The following is a 16,648-nucleotide window of genomic DNA, read 5'->3' as shown; positions in this document are numbered from 1 at the left end:
TCAACGTTGGTGCTCTCTCTTTGACGAATTCATTCTTTTCCATTATCTTCTTCACCCAAATTCAAAAACCCAATTACCTTTTCTTCATCTTCTTCAACTTAGAAGATCCATTTACTTTATCCATTTTTATCACTTTTTTTCTTGTCTCTTGCTTTTCTTTGTTTCTTTTTCTTCTTTTATCCTTTTTTTTTAAAAAAAACAAATGTGAACTCCGTTGATTAGAGAGTACTATGAAACTCCATTTTTATTCTTATTTTTTGTCTGAATATAGAACATCATTACCTTGCTTTAATAACTTGAGAGTTGAATTGATTTTTTTAGTGATGATTTAGTGACGGAAATAGTACTGTAACAGGGAAGAGTATGACGCCTTACATGATTTAGTGTGCGGAAACAGTGCTGTAACAGGGAATAGTTGTCAACTGACGTCAAGTTAAAGGTCATGTTTATGTATTATGTCTTTTCACTCCAATATATATATAAACTTACACATTTTACATTTAAAAAGTATGAATATGAAAAACATGAAAGTTATGAATATGAAAAGAATATGAAAAACATGAAAGGTATGAATATGAAATACTAAAGAGTTTGTTTTATCTTTAGTTGTCTAGCCCACATAATTTACCAAACTTTTTTTTTACACGGGAATTGTGAATATTAATACAAATTATTATTGGTTCAAATAAATTAATTAGCTAATTCATATTTAATAGTTAAGTAAGTTTTTACCATCTTAATTAATTTAGAATAGGCAAAGACATGAAAGTGGAAAAAAATGAAATATTTATAATACCTTAACTTTCTTAAATAAAGTAATTAGGAAAATAGAAGAAAAGAAAATCAAAAAAGGAGAAAAATAAATAAATAATATTCTTGGCTATAGAACTAAAGACAAAAGGATTACACATACTATAAATTTAATTTGAATTTTTGATTATTAACAAAAATATTCTATTAACTGATTATATGAGTTATTATTATACTATCATAAATATTACTCTATCCGTTTCATTTTTTGTGGCAACATTTGATCCGGCACGAAGTTTAAGAAATAAATGAAGATTTTGAAATGTTTACCAAATTGTCCTTTAAAAAATAGACCCACTTTTCTCTCTCTTCATAAATGTATTGGAGTATTATTTTAAAATTAAGTGGGACCAATAAGGATAAAAGAAGAATTGTATCTTCAAATACTTATCATATAAGGAAACGTGACATTCTTTTTGGGATTGACAAAAAAGAAAATGGTGCCACATAAATGGGAAGGAGGGAGTACTTGGTTTTAACCCACAACTATAAATGTTCATAATTATATATGTAAAAAGCACTTATCTATTTCAATTTTTCATCTTCTGCGAGGGTAAACATACTCTTGATATCTTTTAATATTCCTTAATTTATACTATGAAATTGCATATCAATATATTGTCTTTGTATCACATATTTCTTTCTTTAATTTTTTCCACTTGCCGCACTACAATCAGCAATATCGTGGGCTAATATTTTACCTTGTCTTTATTTTCATCTTTTTTTTTTTATACTTAATACTATTATTGTGTATCTTTGTTATTTACATTTTTTTATTTTTTCTTAATTTTCTTCTTCTTTTTATGCTATTGTGTATTTTCATTATTTACTGACGACTATGATTCATATATGTTTTATGAATTGTTTTGTGTATGGGTTAATGTGTACTGATTAACTTTGTGCTTTAATAATAAGGGACAAACGTGCCACGCATGTTTCCAAAGATTAGTTTTATAGAAATACATGACGATTAAATTCTTTGGTGTCAAATATCCACAAATTCGATAAGTTTTTTTTTTTCTAGAAATATTATCCATTTTCAAGATTTTGGACACCATTTAATATCAACCATCCATGTTATGACCTTAAACATTGCTTTAATATTGGTATTTTCTTGAAAGGATACCCCCAAATATATCAACATAATTAGGACCCACAATTGTAGAGTGCTCCACTCTTTGTAAAAATATGGAAGCGTGTTAATGGCCATTTTCTCTCTCTATATCTATGTCTTTTAGTGCACCTATATAATGTCAACATCAATGGCGGCCAACAATATGCATCTTTCACTAACAAACTTTTATATTTTACTCATTTTCTTTTCTTAGTAGCAAAAAAACCAAGATGTCATAATAGTAGTAAACATCTTTTTTTTTTTTTTGGTGTATTTTAATTGGGTGGATAATAGTGGAGACTAACTTTCTAGAAAAGTAAAATAACTATACTTATTGCTTTGAGTAACTGTTACAAGATGCTTAAACTACAATTATTATTACATGTGAATTGAAATATCCCACATGGGGTGATGGTGTTTTTGTTTCAATGTTTTTAATCTTTACTTTGGATTTGTTTTTTCAAGATTTGCATCATCTGGCTCTTAATGAGTAGAGAATCTGTTGGTTGGTTTTGGGGTTTGTCACCATTATTGTCTCATTTTAGCTTCTGGGGTTCATCAAGAATGGGGTTTTGAGTTCTATTTTTGGGAGAAAACTTGTCTTTTTACTGGTTTGGTTTGACTATTGATGTAATTTGATTGTTTTGTTTTGGGGAATCTAGATAAAGATTGTTTCTTTTTGATGTTTTGGAGCTACTGTAAGAGCTGAAAATTTTCATCATCCCACCATATTCAAGGTTTGAATTTCTTGTTTTCTGAGCTCCAAGGTTTCATCTTAGATTAGAGTTTCTGACTTTTGGTTTGATATTTTGGACTGATTTTCATGGAGGTGGTTTCATTGATTTTGGGTTTTCTTGGTAGTTAGAATCTAAAAAACAAACTGAGCTGATGATGATGATGAAAAGTTTCAAGCTTTGTAGTTCTTGAAAGTGGGAAAAGGGGTTTGGGAATTTGTCTGGATAAATTAGTGATATACAAAAGAAGGGATTGAATTTTGGGGTGGTGGTGATGGAGAAGCAGATTAGCTTTCATGGGGTGATTGAGAAACAGCAGAGTTTTCGAAATGGGACGATGGAGAAGCAGAAGAGCTTTAGAGGGTTGATGGAAAAGCAGAAAAGTTTTCGGATAGCGATGGAGAGGCAGCTGAGCTTTGGTGGTGGTGAGAGGAAAAGGGGTAAGGAATCACCAGGGAAAAGAGGGGATTCCCCACTTCACTTGGCAGTTAGAGCAGGGAACCTTGGCAAGGTGAAAGAAATCGTTCATAGCAAAAGCACCAATGATTTGTTATCTAAGCAAAACCAGGAGGGTGAGACAGTTCTGTATGTTGCGGCAGAGAATGGCCATAGTTTGGTTGTTGCAGAGTTGTTAAAACATTTAGACCTTCAGACAGCTTCTATTCTGGCAAATAATGGTTTTGATGCATTCCATATTGCCGCAAAGCAGGGTCATCTTGGTGAGTCTTATGATGCATTCCTTCTTGTACATATTGCATGCTTTATGGAGATAGTGTGTATGTTTATTTTACTTCACATGTCATAATTGCTGCTGACCCACATTAGGAGCAATTTTCATCATTGATTTTAGCTTCTAAACCTTTACCTTAAGCTGCTGTAGAGCAGATTACTTATGGCTTCAGTAAAAGACTAGATAATTACAAATATGTTTCCACAAGCCTAGATGCTGAGACCCTACATATTATCACTTGAAGACTTGTAATATAGAGCCATCTTCTTCTTTGTAAATCTACAATTAGAGGACAAGACTAAGTTCGGAGACGGTAATTTTCACATCTGCACAAATCGTAAATTACCTCTTGTGAGCATTGAAGATAATAAGGACCTATCTAGTAGTGTGTGTGATACCATTGAAGGTGGTGATACAAGTTGAAAGGGTTTGAGTTGCGCTTACTTTTATTCTTAGCCTAAGGAGTCAAAATGGCTTGAGCGAAGAAAGATGCATCCTGAATATTCTCCAGATCATTATATCAAGTTGTACATTTACATCAACTACTTAAAACTCTGTGATGATACAATCATTCCTGAAACCTTTTTTCCAGTACTAATTTTGAAAGGAAAAATAGTAAGAATAATAATTGAGTTAAAGTGATACATGTTTATCCCATAAAATGATTTAAATTACCTTTCAGACTAATGACATGTTAAGAGAAAATAGTCAGAAGCCGACGAACTAAGTGTTGTATTTACGTGGGAGAGGGGATTGCACATTACCCTGAGTTTTGAATGCTGCGGTTGGCCCTAAGGGTTGACCCAGACAAATATCTTGGTCATCAAAACATAAAAAAAGGTCAGAAGTCTTAAACAATGATTGAATATTTAAATAAATATCTATTTGTTTGATAGGAAAACCATCAGAAAGTGGTTTAGTTTATTTTTTGAGGGAATTATGTTCAAAGATAAATCTTATGGAATGGACGTAATGCATTCCTCTGAAACTGATGTTTTACTAGCCCATGAAGTACAAGATTTTGTCATTCTTTGGGGGCTCTGTGAATCCTTTTTTATCTAAACGTATGCAACTATTTTGCCACTCACCAACAGGTTCCTAAATTTTGTCAGCATTAATGCTTCTTTTGCTGCTTCCTGATCCTCTAGGTAACTCCCTATTAGCCATGCCATTCATGGGTGTTACTGCTTTTCTAGAACCAAATGATGCCAGAATTTCCTGGCATCATCACTACATCATATCCAATTACTATGTCAACCAACACTGGGTGCTATGACTAATGACATCTTTTGGATTCTCTTATTCACTTAGAATTGGTAACACTAATTCTTCATTTTTTGTCTGCTGAACTTGAGGAAATCCTTTTTCTTCATCCTCGTTCTTAAGTTCCCTATCTGTTTGAGTATCTTGATAAAGCGTGACCTTGATATAAGATTTCGTGAAACCAGACCAGGCTGATCTTGAACAGTTTATCCTCTAGATTAGCTCCCCAGTTGTTTTTCGCTCAATAACTGCTACATTTGCTATATCACCTTAGTTTATGAAATGTTTTTGAACTTTAAGATTCTTTATCCGAGGGTGTAATTCACAGTTAATGAAGTTGGAATGGACTGTGGGGGATCAGGGTTCAAATCCTAGCAAGGGCAAAAAAAAAGTTAGGTGATTTCTTTCATCCTTTTAAGCCTTGGTGGATAGTGTTACACAACACTTGTACTAGTGGGAGGTAGCAGATAGCAGGTACCTATGGATTAGTCAGGATGTGTAGAAGTTGGAGGGGGCAACCTTCCAACATAAAACCAATGAAGAAATGAACTTTTAAGATTCCTTGGAGTTGAAGAGGAAACTTATTTACTACTAATCAGGAAAAAGGGAAGATTAAGCTTGCTTACTTTATCAGAAAAAGGGAAGATTAAGTTTTACACCACTACTCACGTTTTGGATCTGCCATCACATGTATGATTTAGTTTGTGCTTTCTGTGGCTCGAGTATATTAAAGCTTAGAAATGACAATTGAAGCAAACTTAAATGCTTGTTTCGGGTCATTTGTCATTTTCTGAAACTTGTTCTTAGTGGCAATTGTTAAAATGGAATTAGAATGTTCCTTTGTTATATCCACTCTCTAAAAAGGATTTCTGGATTACATTGCAGAGGTACTGAAAGAACTGTTGCATTCATTTCCAAACCTAGTCATGACAACGGATTCAGCCAACTCTACAGCCTTACATACAGCAGCTGCTCAGGGACACCTTGATGTAGTAAATCTCCTTCTGGAGATCGATTCAAACCTTGCTAAGATAGCTCGTAACAATGGCAAGACTATTCTCCATACAGCTGCAAGAATGGGGCACTTGGAAATAGTTAGAGCTCTTCTAAGCAAGGATCCTGAGATTGGCTTTAGAACAGATACAAAAGGCCAAAGTGCCTTGCACATGGCTGTAAAGGGACAAAATTTTGATATTGTTCTTGAATTAATCAAGCCAAATCCTGCTGTATTGGCTTTGGAAGATAACAAAGGAAACAGAGCACTTCATGTTGCGACTACAAAGGGGCGGCCACAGGTTGGTCTTAGTTTATCATCTATTATTTCTTGTATACTAGCAACTCCCAAAAAGTTGAGTGTTTTAATGTGTTTCAGGCGAATTGGTGATATGTGTTTTATATATTGAGTCTAATGCTTATCTCAAAAAAATAAATTGAAGTCTAATGCTTCTAAATTGGCGCAAAACTGTTCATTTTGTGAACCACATTGAAAAGGTGGGTTGAGTTTACAGGATGAAGTCTCTTGTTATGAATCATGGAGATTTGTTGCATATTTAGGAAACATCGAAGAGGGAAAGGGAAGTTGAGGTGACATATGAACACTATACCCTAAAATCCTAAATAAGATTTTTTTTTCTCAATGAAGACTTGATAAAAATTCTGCAGTCGGCTGCTTATTTGTCACTTCAACTCCCTTTTTCCCTCTCAGGTGCTTTTTGCATCTCAGTCTTCTCTTCCCAGATAAGCCTGATATCTACAAAATAAGCTAATTTAAATAGCTGGTGACTTCGATGCTGCCTGAAAACAAGAAAGCTGACACTAGGTACCACTTACCATAACAGCAAAGGATTTCTTGCTTACGTACTACTTAAGAGACAATTTTTGGGCTTCTGTTTCTTTTATCGAACTTCTAGATCACTGTTGTTTAATTGAACATGATGGTGCAGAAGTAATGATATTACTTATGGCAATGTAGCTCGCAAGTGAATTTGCAAAGGCAAGCTTGTTTTGTGGAGATGCTTACGGCATGTTCGCTTGGATCATCAAAACTGTTTCTGATTACTTTTAAAAGATAGTGTGATTATTCGATGACAAAATAATCAATTCAATTAAAGATAAAGTTTATTTTTGGTTGAAAAGCTATAGTTAATAACTCTTATACTGATTCTTTTACAATAAACAATCAGACTTGTGAGTAGTATAAATCCAAACCAACCAGACCCTTGTGCCTGGAGATTAACTACTCGCATAGAGGAAAAAAAAGAATCAATCTACCTATATATTTTTATGACTTCATGGGTGAATATGATGTTATGATGTTCCAGGTTTAATATAGGAATCCAACAGCATATTCAGTGCACTTTGTGTTTAGCATTTAACTTGAGACTAAACTAACGTAATTGCAGATGGTACAATGTCTAATATCAATTGAGGGCATCGATCTCAATGCCGTCAACAAGGCTGGAGAAACAGCTCTTGATATTGCAGAAAAGTCTGGATCTCCGCAGCTCGTCTCCATGTTGAAGGAGGCAGGAGCTACCCGTTCTAAAGATGATGGGAGGCCTCCAACTGCTGCAAAGCAGCTCAAGCAGACTGTCAGTGACATACGACATGATGTGGAGTCCCAACTCCAACACAGTCGTCAAACTGGCTTCAGAGTGCGGAAAATTGCAAAGAATGTGAAAAAACTCCACATTAGTGGTCTTAACAATGCAATCAACAATGCGACAGTTGTTGCTGTCCTTATTGCTACTGTAGCTTTTGCTGCCATCTTCACTGTACCTGGCCAATATATTGAGGAGAAAAAAGATGGGGTTTCGCTCGGCGAAGCACACATAGCCAGGAAAGCATCTTTCATAATATTTTTCTTGTTTGACAGTATGGCCTTGTTTATTTCCATTGCTGTTGTGGTGGTACAAACTTCTGTGGTCGTGATTGAACAGAAGGCAAAGAAGCAGCTTATGTTTTGGATAAACAAGCTCATGTGGGCAGCTTGCCTCTCCATTTCAATTTCCTTTATTTCACTTACTTATGTGGTGGTTGGAGAGAAGGAAAGAGGGCTTGCCATCTATGCAACTGTCATTGGTAGCACCATAATGCTCACTACTATAGGATCCATGTGCTATTGTGTGGTTCGGCATAGGCTAGAAGAGTCAAGGATGAGGAGTATAAGGAGGGCCGAGACTCATTCACATTCATACTCGATGTCTGTGGCATCAGATACAGAGCTTTACGGTGAAAACTACAAGAGGATGTATGCGGTATAGGAGTAAATAAAAGTCAGATAAATTTCTGCCCGAGGCACCAAACCTGGAACTTTGTAGATAGCACTATAAGTGAATATATGCTGGTTCTAAACCCTCTAGTCTGATGAACTTCTATCAATGGCATCAGATACCAAATTGTTCGAGGAACAAAAGGATCTACGAGTTAGGAACAGATGAGGAGATAGTTCAAATAGACTGCAATAATGTCGAGGTGATGCATATCTGCACAATTCCCCTAAATGGATTTCCTGCAGCCACTGAATTTCTGCACAAATGAGGTGACATATTGCTTAGAAGTTCAAGATGAAGGCTTTAGCAAATCCTTCGGTATTCTTTGCATGAATTTTAATAGTTTGACTGCAAGCTCTCATGGAGTTTACTATCAACCTAGAGTTACTAGTACCAGATTGCTGGTATATGACTGGAAGGTGGGGATGGCTGATATTGAATTGCTTTCGCGTATACATAATAAACTCTGTAGAGTAATGTACTTAAAATTATTATGTATGATATAATTCATCATATCTATTTCTCCTGGTAATGAAGTTACGTCCTTTACCAACTTCTTTTATTTGGTAGAAATTTTCTGTCAGCTGGGGAAAAGCTCCAATGGTGAGCTAGTTCCATAGTTCCCTTTCTTCCTGATCTTAATTAACCTACTTTTGGATACAAGGTGTTGATTGCAGAGAAAATAAGGCACCAGAAGATCATCTTCGTGACTCGGAACTTAACCAAATAGCAAGTTTATAGTACAGAATAGGCAACAGTTTATACTTTTCTCAACTCATTTCTGCTCAATGGCAAAAACAAATTCTCCTCCTGGTGAGGCACAAATAGCCTTCCAGTGATCACTATGCAAAATTGGTCATAAATCTTCAGTCCAAAAGAGTATTAATGTAAACAGTATTTAGGACCTGATTCTCACAAAAAATGGATGAGCAAATCTCACAGCTTTTACCAATATTTTCTGAGCTGGTATTCGAGCTTTTGTACTATTTGTATATGATTATTTACATCGAGATCCTATCAAGTTTCGACAGCTGAGAAAATCCAACTAGTTGGAACCCCGTGGTGCTGCAGTTGTGTTTGTAGATTCTTAGGTTTTCATGTAGCTATCAAGGAACCCGAATGTTTTGATGGTCTTTCTTCTTATTCGAGGTACTCCCAGCATGTTTGAGTGTGGACCTATGATGGGAGCTTCCTTCATTACTCCTTCCACTGTTTTTTGAATTAACGCTAAGTGCATCTGCTGAGAAGCTGTGGCGCACATGTACCTGATATGTTCTTGCCTCAGTTGACTGACTGGCTTTAATAAAGATCATCAAAGTCACCTCCTTGTTTATTGTATCCTCAGACCACCGACTTAGCGGAGTGCCATCAACAGAATCTTCTAATGACTGGCTATCCTCATGTTGAACTAAGATCTCAGCAGCTTGATCAGGTTTGATGATGCCAGCAGCAGGTGTGACCTGAATCAGAAAATCAGTAGATGGAATTGCTTGCAGTAAAGGCCCATTTTCAGTTCCAAAAAGGTACGTGTTAAAGCTAAGAGACTAACAAAGCAAATAGATAAGGCATCAACTAAGAGAAAAAGGAGTTGCTTGGCTGGTCAGATTTAACTAGTTTATGCATATCAGAATGAAGGGACAGCCTATAATCTAAGTTCACCATTTTAGGCTCTTTTAGTAACCTCGGAACTTCCTAACCTACTATGTGGGACTCCAGAAGAGGTAATACTGCTCCACCAAGAGAAAAAGGACCTGTTTTCCTTGTTCCTGTAGGATGAAAAAGTATAAACCCAAACTAAGAGCGTCTAGGAAATGAAGAATCACCTCAAGCCATCTGGGAAAACCAAGGGAACCTCTGGGATGATACTCTGATGCTTGCCTATCCTCTTTGGTGGTAGACTGACCACTACAGGTGATCTGGAAGAGAACTCTGTCTTCTCTGCTTTTGTTGGAAATTTGTAAGCTGAATGTGTCATTATTCTGTAGAACAATTTGGCTGGTGCTAATATTTGTCTCTGGGACATAACGTAGTTCGTTCAGTACAGACCTGATTCTATCATTGTTCTGGAAAACCTTCCCAAACTCTTGTCTCCTTACTGATCTATCAATATGAGCAAGTTCAATATTAAACTTGCACCTTACAGGCTTATGATCACTTTCTGTTACTTCCATGCAACCCTCATACCTATCATATAACAGAGAAGTTTCAAGATGAAGCAAGAGAAGTAAATATGAAGAACACCCCCACCCCTCCTCCCTGCAAAAAGACTTACTGAATAATAGAGGCAACGACAGGACACCCTAAACTGCATTCCACTGTAGGGCTTGTCCGACTGTCTCGATACAATACTCGATCACACCAAGCTGGAATTCGTTTCTTCTCTCCAGAATCATATCCTAAAGTGGAAAATGGAAAGTATGGTCAATGCTTTTGGTTAAGTCCATGCAATATGTAGGACTGTTCACAAAGGACAATCTTAAATTAGTTCTTGAAACAAACCCTTGCCATTCTAAACAAAATGAAAGTAAACTAAGATGTTCAGTCACATTCTATATCATTACAAATATACCTTACCTCCTAATCCTGGTTTCCCCCTTTCAAACTTGTAAGTTGGAGGAAATTTGATGATTGCTTCACGCATTCCTTGGAAAACTTTACCAGTTTTCATTTCTGCTCTTAATTGATCTCTCTCTCGAAGCCAATCAAAGCTTCTTTGAGAAACAAAGTCCCTTGCTTCATCATAAGATATCCCAAAAAGACGATAATTGAAATCACCAAAGAAAATCACCATGTCAGCTTCAGCAAGATCAGGCTTTCCCTCATCAGGATTAATTGCTGCAGCCTGTTGTAGATGAGAAGGTGTCACTTGACAACATTAGAATGTAAAATCACTTGACAAACAACTATAGGAAATGAACATCCATACATTTGTACCACGAAGCACTTGAGCAGCAGATGAGACGCCAACTGCAATAAAAGGAGGATCGATGGCAAGCCAGAAGAGTAAAGCAGCCATAGTAAATACGTGGAGAATACAGCAGTGCAATAGAAAAGCAGGTATCACAGCATACCAGAAGCATTGTTAAGAAGGTTAGAAGACCGAGTGAAGGACATTGTTCGATATATATGGTCAAAATCAGCATTGCGACGCGTGATTGCTTCCAAATGGGCAGCCAAGTGACAGTTCACAAAGCACATTATTCGATCAAATACTCTTAACCTCAGACCAACTCCACCCTGCATTGTAAATGTGTAACATGCCAGAATTATACAAGCCATTTCATCGTTCCTTTACAAAGGCAAGAACCAATAATTTAGTAGAACAAGCAGCTGACAGCTCTATGTCTTGAGCATCTGTGGTGTGAATCCTAATGTAAACAAACAAACATTTGAAAATAATACAAGTTAAACATCAGAAAGAAAGCTACCTTGTTACCAATTGCACGTCCTAAACCACATGCAACTGCTCCAACGTCAAGGTCTCCAACATGATTTCTGAGACTTTTCCTCACCCTGATTATAGGTCATCAATGAAGAAAATGAGAAATAAGTAGGAATTGGAGCTCAAGGTAGAACTATATCACTCAAATTCAGCTAGAAATTTGAAGCTTTATGAAGAATGTAGTTCTTAGGAGGTATAGTTTGGTGAATTCAGCTTACAAAGAGAAAACAGATCACTAAAAGTAACCTCCGCACGCTCTTACCAGATAGCAATAAGCAATGCAGCTAGTTGCCTTGATCCTACACGTTCGAAAGTTGATCCTTCATCCAATGCCTTACCTATGGCATCCTGCCACCATTGCCCCATAGCACTTCCTTCCAGTCCTACCTACAGTTGACATGAGTGATAATGCTGTGTACATGACTCAAGACTAGGGAAGTATAAGGTCACACTATCCACATGTGCGCCAAATTATGCATCTATAGTAGAGCATCTTAGTGCTAACTTTTGTCTGCCCTCCAATCTCTTGGCCATGTTTCAGGGATTAGCTGAGCAAGTAGAGACACAGGGTCAAGGAGACAGATCAATGAAATAGGGCAGAACTACTTGAAGATTGCAACATGTTATCATTCTCTTATGACAAAACCTGTTAACTCTTTCAGCTACTGGGATTCTTGACTTCTTTTGTTCTAAATAACAAATTGATCAAGTTTCCAATACCTCTATTTCAATTTATATGTCTTACTACAGTTTACACCTTAAGCTTAAGACAACAAGATTCAAAAGTCTCCCTAATTTTCTTTAACTTCATGCTAGTCAAACTAAGACACATAAAAATAGAAATGGATGGAGTATTTTTTTTTCCTGGATCCATGTTCAAACAACACAACTACCAGTTGCATATGGTTTTAAAATCTCTTATACAGCTGGACTGCCTATAACATATAGAAGGTGAAATAGCTTACACTTTCTTTTGCAGCAGACATTGCAAGAAAACCTGCTCCCATTTCTACTTCTTGCAACCCAACCACTACTATTCCAACATCTGAAACTGTGGAACCAAGCCAAGCTGCTAGTGCTTCCTGTGAAACTCTTCCCTGACCGACATTCCAGGTGCCAACTAAAATCCTGAAATCTTCTTTTCTAGTGTACAAATGTTCTTTCTCAGCTAACTCTGGCCGTATTATGTTATCAATAGGTCCTGGAGAGGCAAGACTCCATCCACGTATACCACCGTGAGTAGCCAAGCTGAAAAGATAGTTATCCCCAACTACCATTTTTACTACAGGCCCATTGTGAGCAACCCAGCCAACTAGCAAGTTTCCTTCAAGATCCAGCATCTGTACCATCCCACTTATGTAGCCAACCCATATCCGAGAACCATGAGTACATAAGCTTAAAACAGCACAAGGATGGTGATGAAAATCTTGCAAACGGTTGCCATTTCCATCCCAATGCACAAGTAAACCATTTGAACACCCACTCCAAATCATTCCATCGGCTGCAAGCACAAGGGCTTCTGTTTTTTTACTATCTTCTGCAAATGCTCCTGCCCCCTTTGAAGCAACCCGACGGACAGCTTCTGCAGCTCCCATTATAGCATTACGTGACCTCTGCAAAAAGCTACTTCCTTGTGACTTTTCCTTTTTAGGTTTGGTTGCAACCTTGGCATTCATCTCATCCTCCGTTGCTTGGTCTTGCACTGATGACATGTCACCCCGGTTTTCAATTTGACCTTCTGCATTGTAAACTTTAAGGAGTTCCCTTGTCCGTGCATCCCTGCAGTTTCCCAACTACCAGAGTAATTAGGAGTGACAATTTATTATGCACACATAATCATTCAGATGGAAAAATATAGAGGAACCTACCATAATGAGAAGGATGCTGATCCAGCTGCCCACACTTTTGCTCTTACATGATCAGATAACAAACACTTCACATCAGAAGATGAGATGTTACAAACACCATTAACTGTAACTTGGCTCTTAAGGTCAACAATTGACCGTTCCACAAGTAAAGCAGCCATGTGTCTTTCTTCAGGTGATAAAGAGAGAGATTTATCAATAGATTCCCATAGCCAAACCCTAATGTTACCACCCTCGGACCCTGACCATATATCACCTGGATATGCAAGTAAACTGTCATGATCCTTGTCCATCGAAAAATTCGAAGCAACACATTTCTAGCTAACAACTGAGGTTCTCAGCCACCCGTAAGACAAAATAACATATATGAATTAATGACCTTGAGGAAACTAAGGAATATAAGCTCAGGTTATAACCTGGAAAATTGAACTTCAAAATAAGCATTCCACAAGTGTTCTTGATAATTATTGCAAGACTTGCAAAAACACTTACAGCTATAGTGAAACTATGGAGCTGAATGACAAAGAGACCTTGTGTGCAATCAGCAAAAAGGGAAAATCGAAGGTTAATTATCGGTCCAGATAACTGGCTGGTTGGTTGTCTCTGACATATCGAGAAGCACACTTGCCCTAGCATCTCTTCTACTTTTTCTGTCAAAGTTATTTGAATGCCTAAGTGAAACTTTCCATCATTTTCAGCATCTCACGCACAAATAGTTAGGATCCAAAATCCTCATCTTAATCAACATTGTTACCACAACGGAAATAAAATATCCTTACTCTTACAAGAAAATAAACTCATTTTCCTTCTCCTGCGCCTAATTTCTAAGGGTTGCTAACTAGAAACTCCAAATGATACATCCCAACTGTAGCTACCAAAACCAAGAGGAGCTTACATGTGCACAAACAATAATTTCAATAGGCTGATTAATCATAAACAATGATGGGGAATCATAATTTTCTTTTCATAAATGAATTACAAATGTGACCAAGGATGAGTTGATATATTACCATAAGAAGACATGACCATGGAAAGAACAGAACCACGATGAGCCTGCCAGGAGAGGCCTTCCTTGAAAGTAGATTCACTTGATTGGTCCATCTTCCAAGACCTAATTTTGCCATCTTTGTGTCCACTCCAGATCAACCTACTCCCACTATCAACCATCAAGCATAATGTGGGTGATGTACTTGTTGACTCGTGAAATGGCGCAGCATCCTCATCTCCTCTCCTTGCCCTTTCACCAATTCCCATTCCTGACTTATACTGATCTGAAAAATTCCATACTCTTATACCACATTCAAGTCCAGCCCATAATTGTGTCTCTGTACAGGCAATGGTCCTCAAAAATTTTCCAACCTGTATAATTGGCGAAAAGAAAGAAAACATTTTTGAACACACAAACATAAAATTAAGAATGTTAAATAATAAACACAAACACCCTTTCTGTTTCTGATTCATTTCTCAATCAATGACATCAAAGTTGAGAAAGTTTTGCTGAACAGTACGTAGTTATTAAGAAACAAATGAATCCTAGAATACGTCACTACTCTTCTCTTCCACATCCTATGTCATTTCCACAGAAACAAGTAAAGGGATCTACTAAGACTTTTAAATGTATTACATTGTTGTTTTAAAGTAGACACAATTAGAACTTGCGTCATTTTAGATTATAGTTTTTGAATATTTAAACTAACAATAAAACTTTTAACTTATGTTCCATTTAGTTCTAAATATCAAACAAATTCATAAACCAAAAGAAAAGATAGAACTCGATTAGAAGCAACTTTTAAAACTACATTAGCATTTTGGCACCTAGCATTGGAAGATTGGCTCGAGGCATTTTCTTTTCCCCCGAAAAAGTAAGGACACCTTATGTTCTTAAACTCATAATTTACCATCTTTCGACTAATCTAGCTATCTTCCTCCCCCCATATTGGGGACGATCAAGGAGTAGTACATGAATATTCACCCATTGTCCATATTCTATACCCTTTGGCCGGATCATAGGTCCTGATTCATACAAATTGTCCGTGTTATTCAAGCTTAGAATTTATATCATTTGACACCAACTAATTTGGGATTGATTGATATATATAATGTATTAACTACAATTACTCACTTGAGTTTCCCTAAGGGGATGTGGCCTGAGCTCATGACAAGACGGACGTGATGGATGTACAGAGGCACGAGTTGGTACTTTAAAGATCCCAACTCCACCACCACCTCCAACAAACTCCGGCAACGGCCGCTGTTGATCAATACCCTCATCCTCCGCGACAGCTGGCCCAAAATTACCTGCATCAAACACTTGCCCTGCACCTGCAGCTGTAGTAGTAATACTAGCATTACTATAAGTAGAATAAGGATAAAAATCTTCGTCATCAGAAGAATCCTCATCGTTATAGATTAACCCATGATGATCATTATTATTATTGTTATCTATGAAATTAGTTGGAATATCAAAGCTGTGATGACGAAACTGATGGTAACGTTTATGGTGAGTTCCTGTATTGGTCCTAAGCTGATGGCTGTATGAATGTACTTTTTTACGCGGTGTAATTGGCGCATTGCTAAGGCCTTCCAATGCTTTTTTCTCATCCTCTTCAAATTTTTCGTCGTCCATGATCAGATGGAATTAGTACTATTATATATAAGAATCAAGATTTGATTTTTTTTTTTTTAACAATTATAGAAGAGATAACACAATAGGGAAAGGATCCAAAAATGGGGATATGACAGAAATGTGTGAAGAAGAAGGGAGAGCATGTGGGTGGGGGGGGGGGGGAGGGGGTATAGTGAACATGCATGAGAAGAAAAGAGGAGAGAGCGGAAGGTGGTTTTGAGGACAAGGAATTGTACGGACATGAAACTTATTTTCATTTTATTTTTCTTTTTATCTATTAAGTATGTCACCGTTGTGTTAACTAACATTTATGTTTTCTAACTTTGGATGAATAAAAGTAGGTACTTAAATTTGTATAAAATTAAATAAATAAATGTATTTGTCCTACATGACAATTTTGTGACCGAAAGGGACATCCTACTTGTATTATGTCACGAAGGATGCATGTGTCTACTTTTTAATTTTATACAAGTTTAAATGTCTATTTGTACACACTCAAAATTAAATGGCGTATATGTAAATTCAAATTAAGTTAAATAGCATATTTATGTATTATGTCAATTTATATATAATAGTAGAAGCTAAATTAAAAAATGATGTGTTTGGTGAGAAGAGAAAAATGTTTTTGATAAAAGTTATGTAGATTTCTTGCATATTTTTTTTATTTTTGATATGTAAATACTGTTATTTGCGCTAAGTTTGTATTTAATTAATATATGAGTAGTAAATATTATTAAAGAAATAATAATAGTAAAATAAGATGAAAGATGAAAAATCAAGTATACTGAATAC

At 36.4% G+C, this 16,648-nt stretch overlaps 2 protein-coding genes across 3 annotated transcripts; one reads left to right on the top strand and one right to left on the bottom strand.

Moving 5' to 3' along the window:
• The first annotated feature begins 2,181 nt into the window (after positions 1 to 2,181).
• On the top strand, positions 2,182 to 8,154 carry LOC125823495 (ankyrin repeat-containing protein At5g02620-like). Its single transcript, XM_049502873.1, has 3 exons — positions 2,182 to 3,377; positions 5,537 to 5,946; positions 7,054 to 8,154. The coding sequence occupies exons 1-3, from the start codon at positions 2,933 to 2,935 to the stop codon at positions 7,912 to 7,914; spliced, it is 1,716 nt and encodes a 571-aa protein (XP_049358830.1). The 5' UTR covers positions 2,182 to 2,932; the 3' UTR covers positions 7,915 to 8,154.
• Positions 8,155 to 8,747: 593 nt separating this feature from the next.
• LOC125823490 (type I inositol polyphosphate 5-phosphatase 12-like) lies at positions 8,748 to 15,856 on the bottom strand. 2 transcript variants are annotated; one of them, XM_049502865.1, is made up of 12 exons: positions 15,353 to 15,856; positions 14,241 to 14,589; positions 13,234 to 13,486; positions 12,331 to 13,144; positions 11,628 to 11,752; positions 11,352 to 11,436; positions 10,995 to 11,160; positions 10,850 to 10,890; positions 10,498 to 10,765; positions 10,196 to 10,319; positions 9,747 to 10,107; positions 8,748 to 9,383 (listed from the first exon to the last, which is right to left on the bottom strand). In XM_049502865.1, the coding sequence occupies exons 1-12, from the start codon at positions 15,854 to 15,856 to the stop codon at positions 9,030 to 9,032; spliced, it is 3,444 nt and encodes a 1,147-aa protein (XP_049358822.1). In that variant the 3' UTR covers positions 8,748 to 9,029. The 2 variants fall into 2 exon arrangements, with proteins under 2 accessions (XP_049358822.1, XP_049358823.1); XM_049502866.1 differs by having other exon boundaries at positions 10,498 to 10,768; positions 15,353 to 15,473.
• Positions 15,857 to 16,648: the final 792 nt, after the last annotated feature.

This window comes from Solanum verrucosum, unplaced genomic scaffold (assembly GCF_900185275.1).
Source record: "Solanum verrucosum unplaced genomic scaffold, falcon-dt-bn FXZP01000012.1, whole genome shotgun sequence".
Lineage (NCBI taxonomy): Eukaryota > Viridiplantae > Streptophyta > Magnoliopsida > Solanales > Solanaceae > Solanum > Solanum verrucosum.
This window is presented reverse-complemented; position numbering and strand designations above follow the sequence as displayed.

Bases quoted from the DNA above. Each gene is read 5' to 3' on its own strand.
- LOC125823495 (XM_049502873.1), top strand. From the start codon at position 2,933: ATGGAGAAGCAGATTAGCTTTCATGGGGTGATTGAGAAACAGCAGAGT. The intron at 3,378-5,536 runs GTGAGTCTTATG...ATTACATTGCAG, and splicing joins CGCAAAGCAGGGTCATCTTG to AGGTACTGAAAGAACTGTTG. The intron at 5,947-7,053 runs GTTGGTCTTAGT...ACGTAATTGCAG, and splicing joins CTACAAAGGGGCGGCCACAG to ATGGTACAATGTCTAATATC.
- LOC125823490 (XM_049502865.1), bottom strand. From the start codon at position 15,856: ATGGACGACGAAAAATTTGAAGAGGATGAGAAAAAAGCATTGGAAGGC. The intron at 11,161-11,351 runs GTAGCTTTCTTT...TTTACAATGCAG, and splicing joins GACGTGCAATTGGTAACAAG to GGTGGAGTTGGTCTGAGGTT. The intron at 10,766-10,849 runs GTATGGATGTTC...CATCTACAACAG, and splicing joins AAGTGCTTCGTGGTACAAAT to GCTGCAGCAATTAATCCTGA.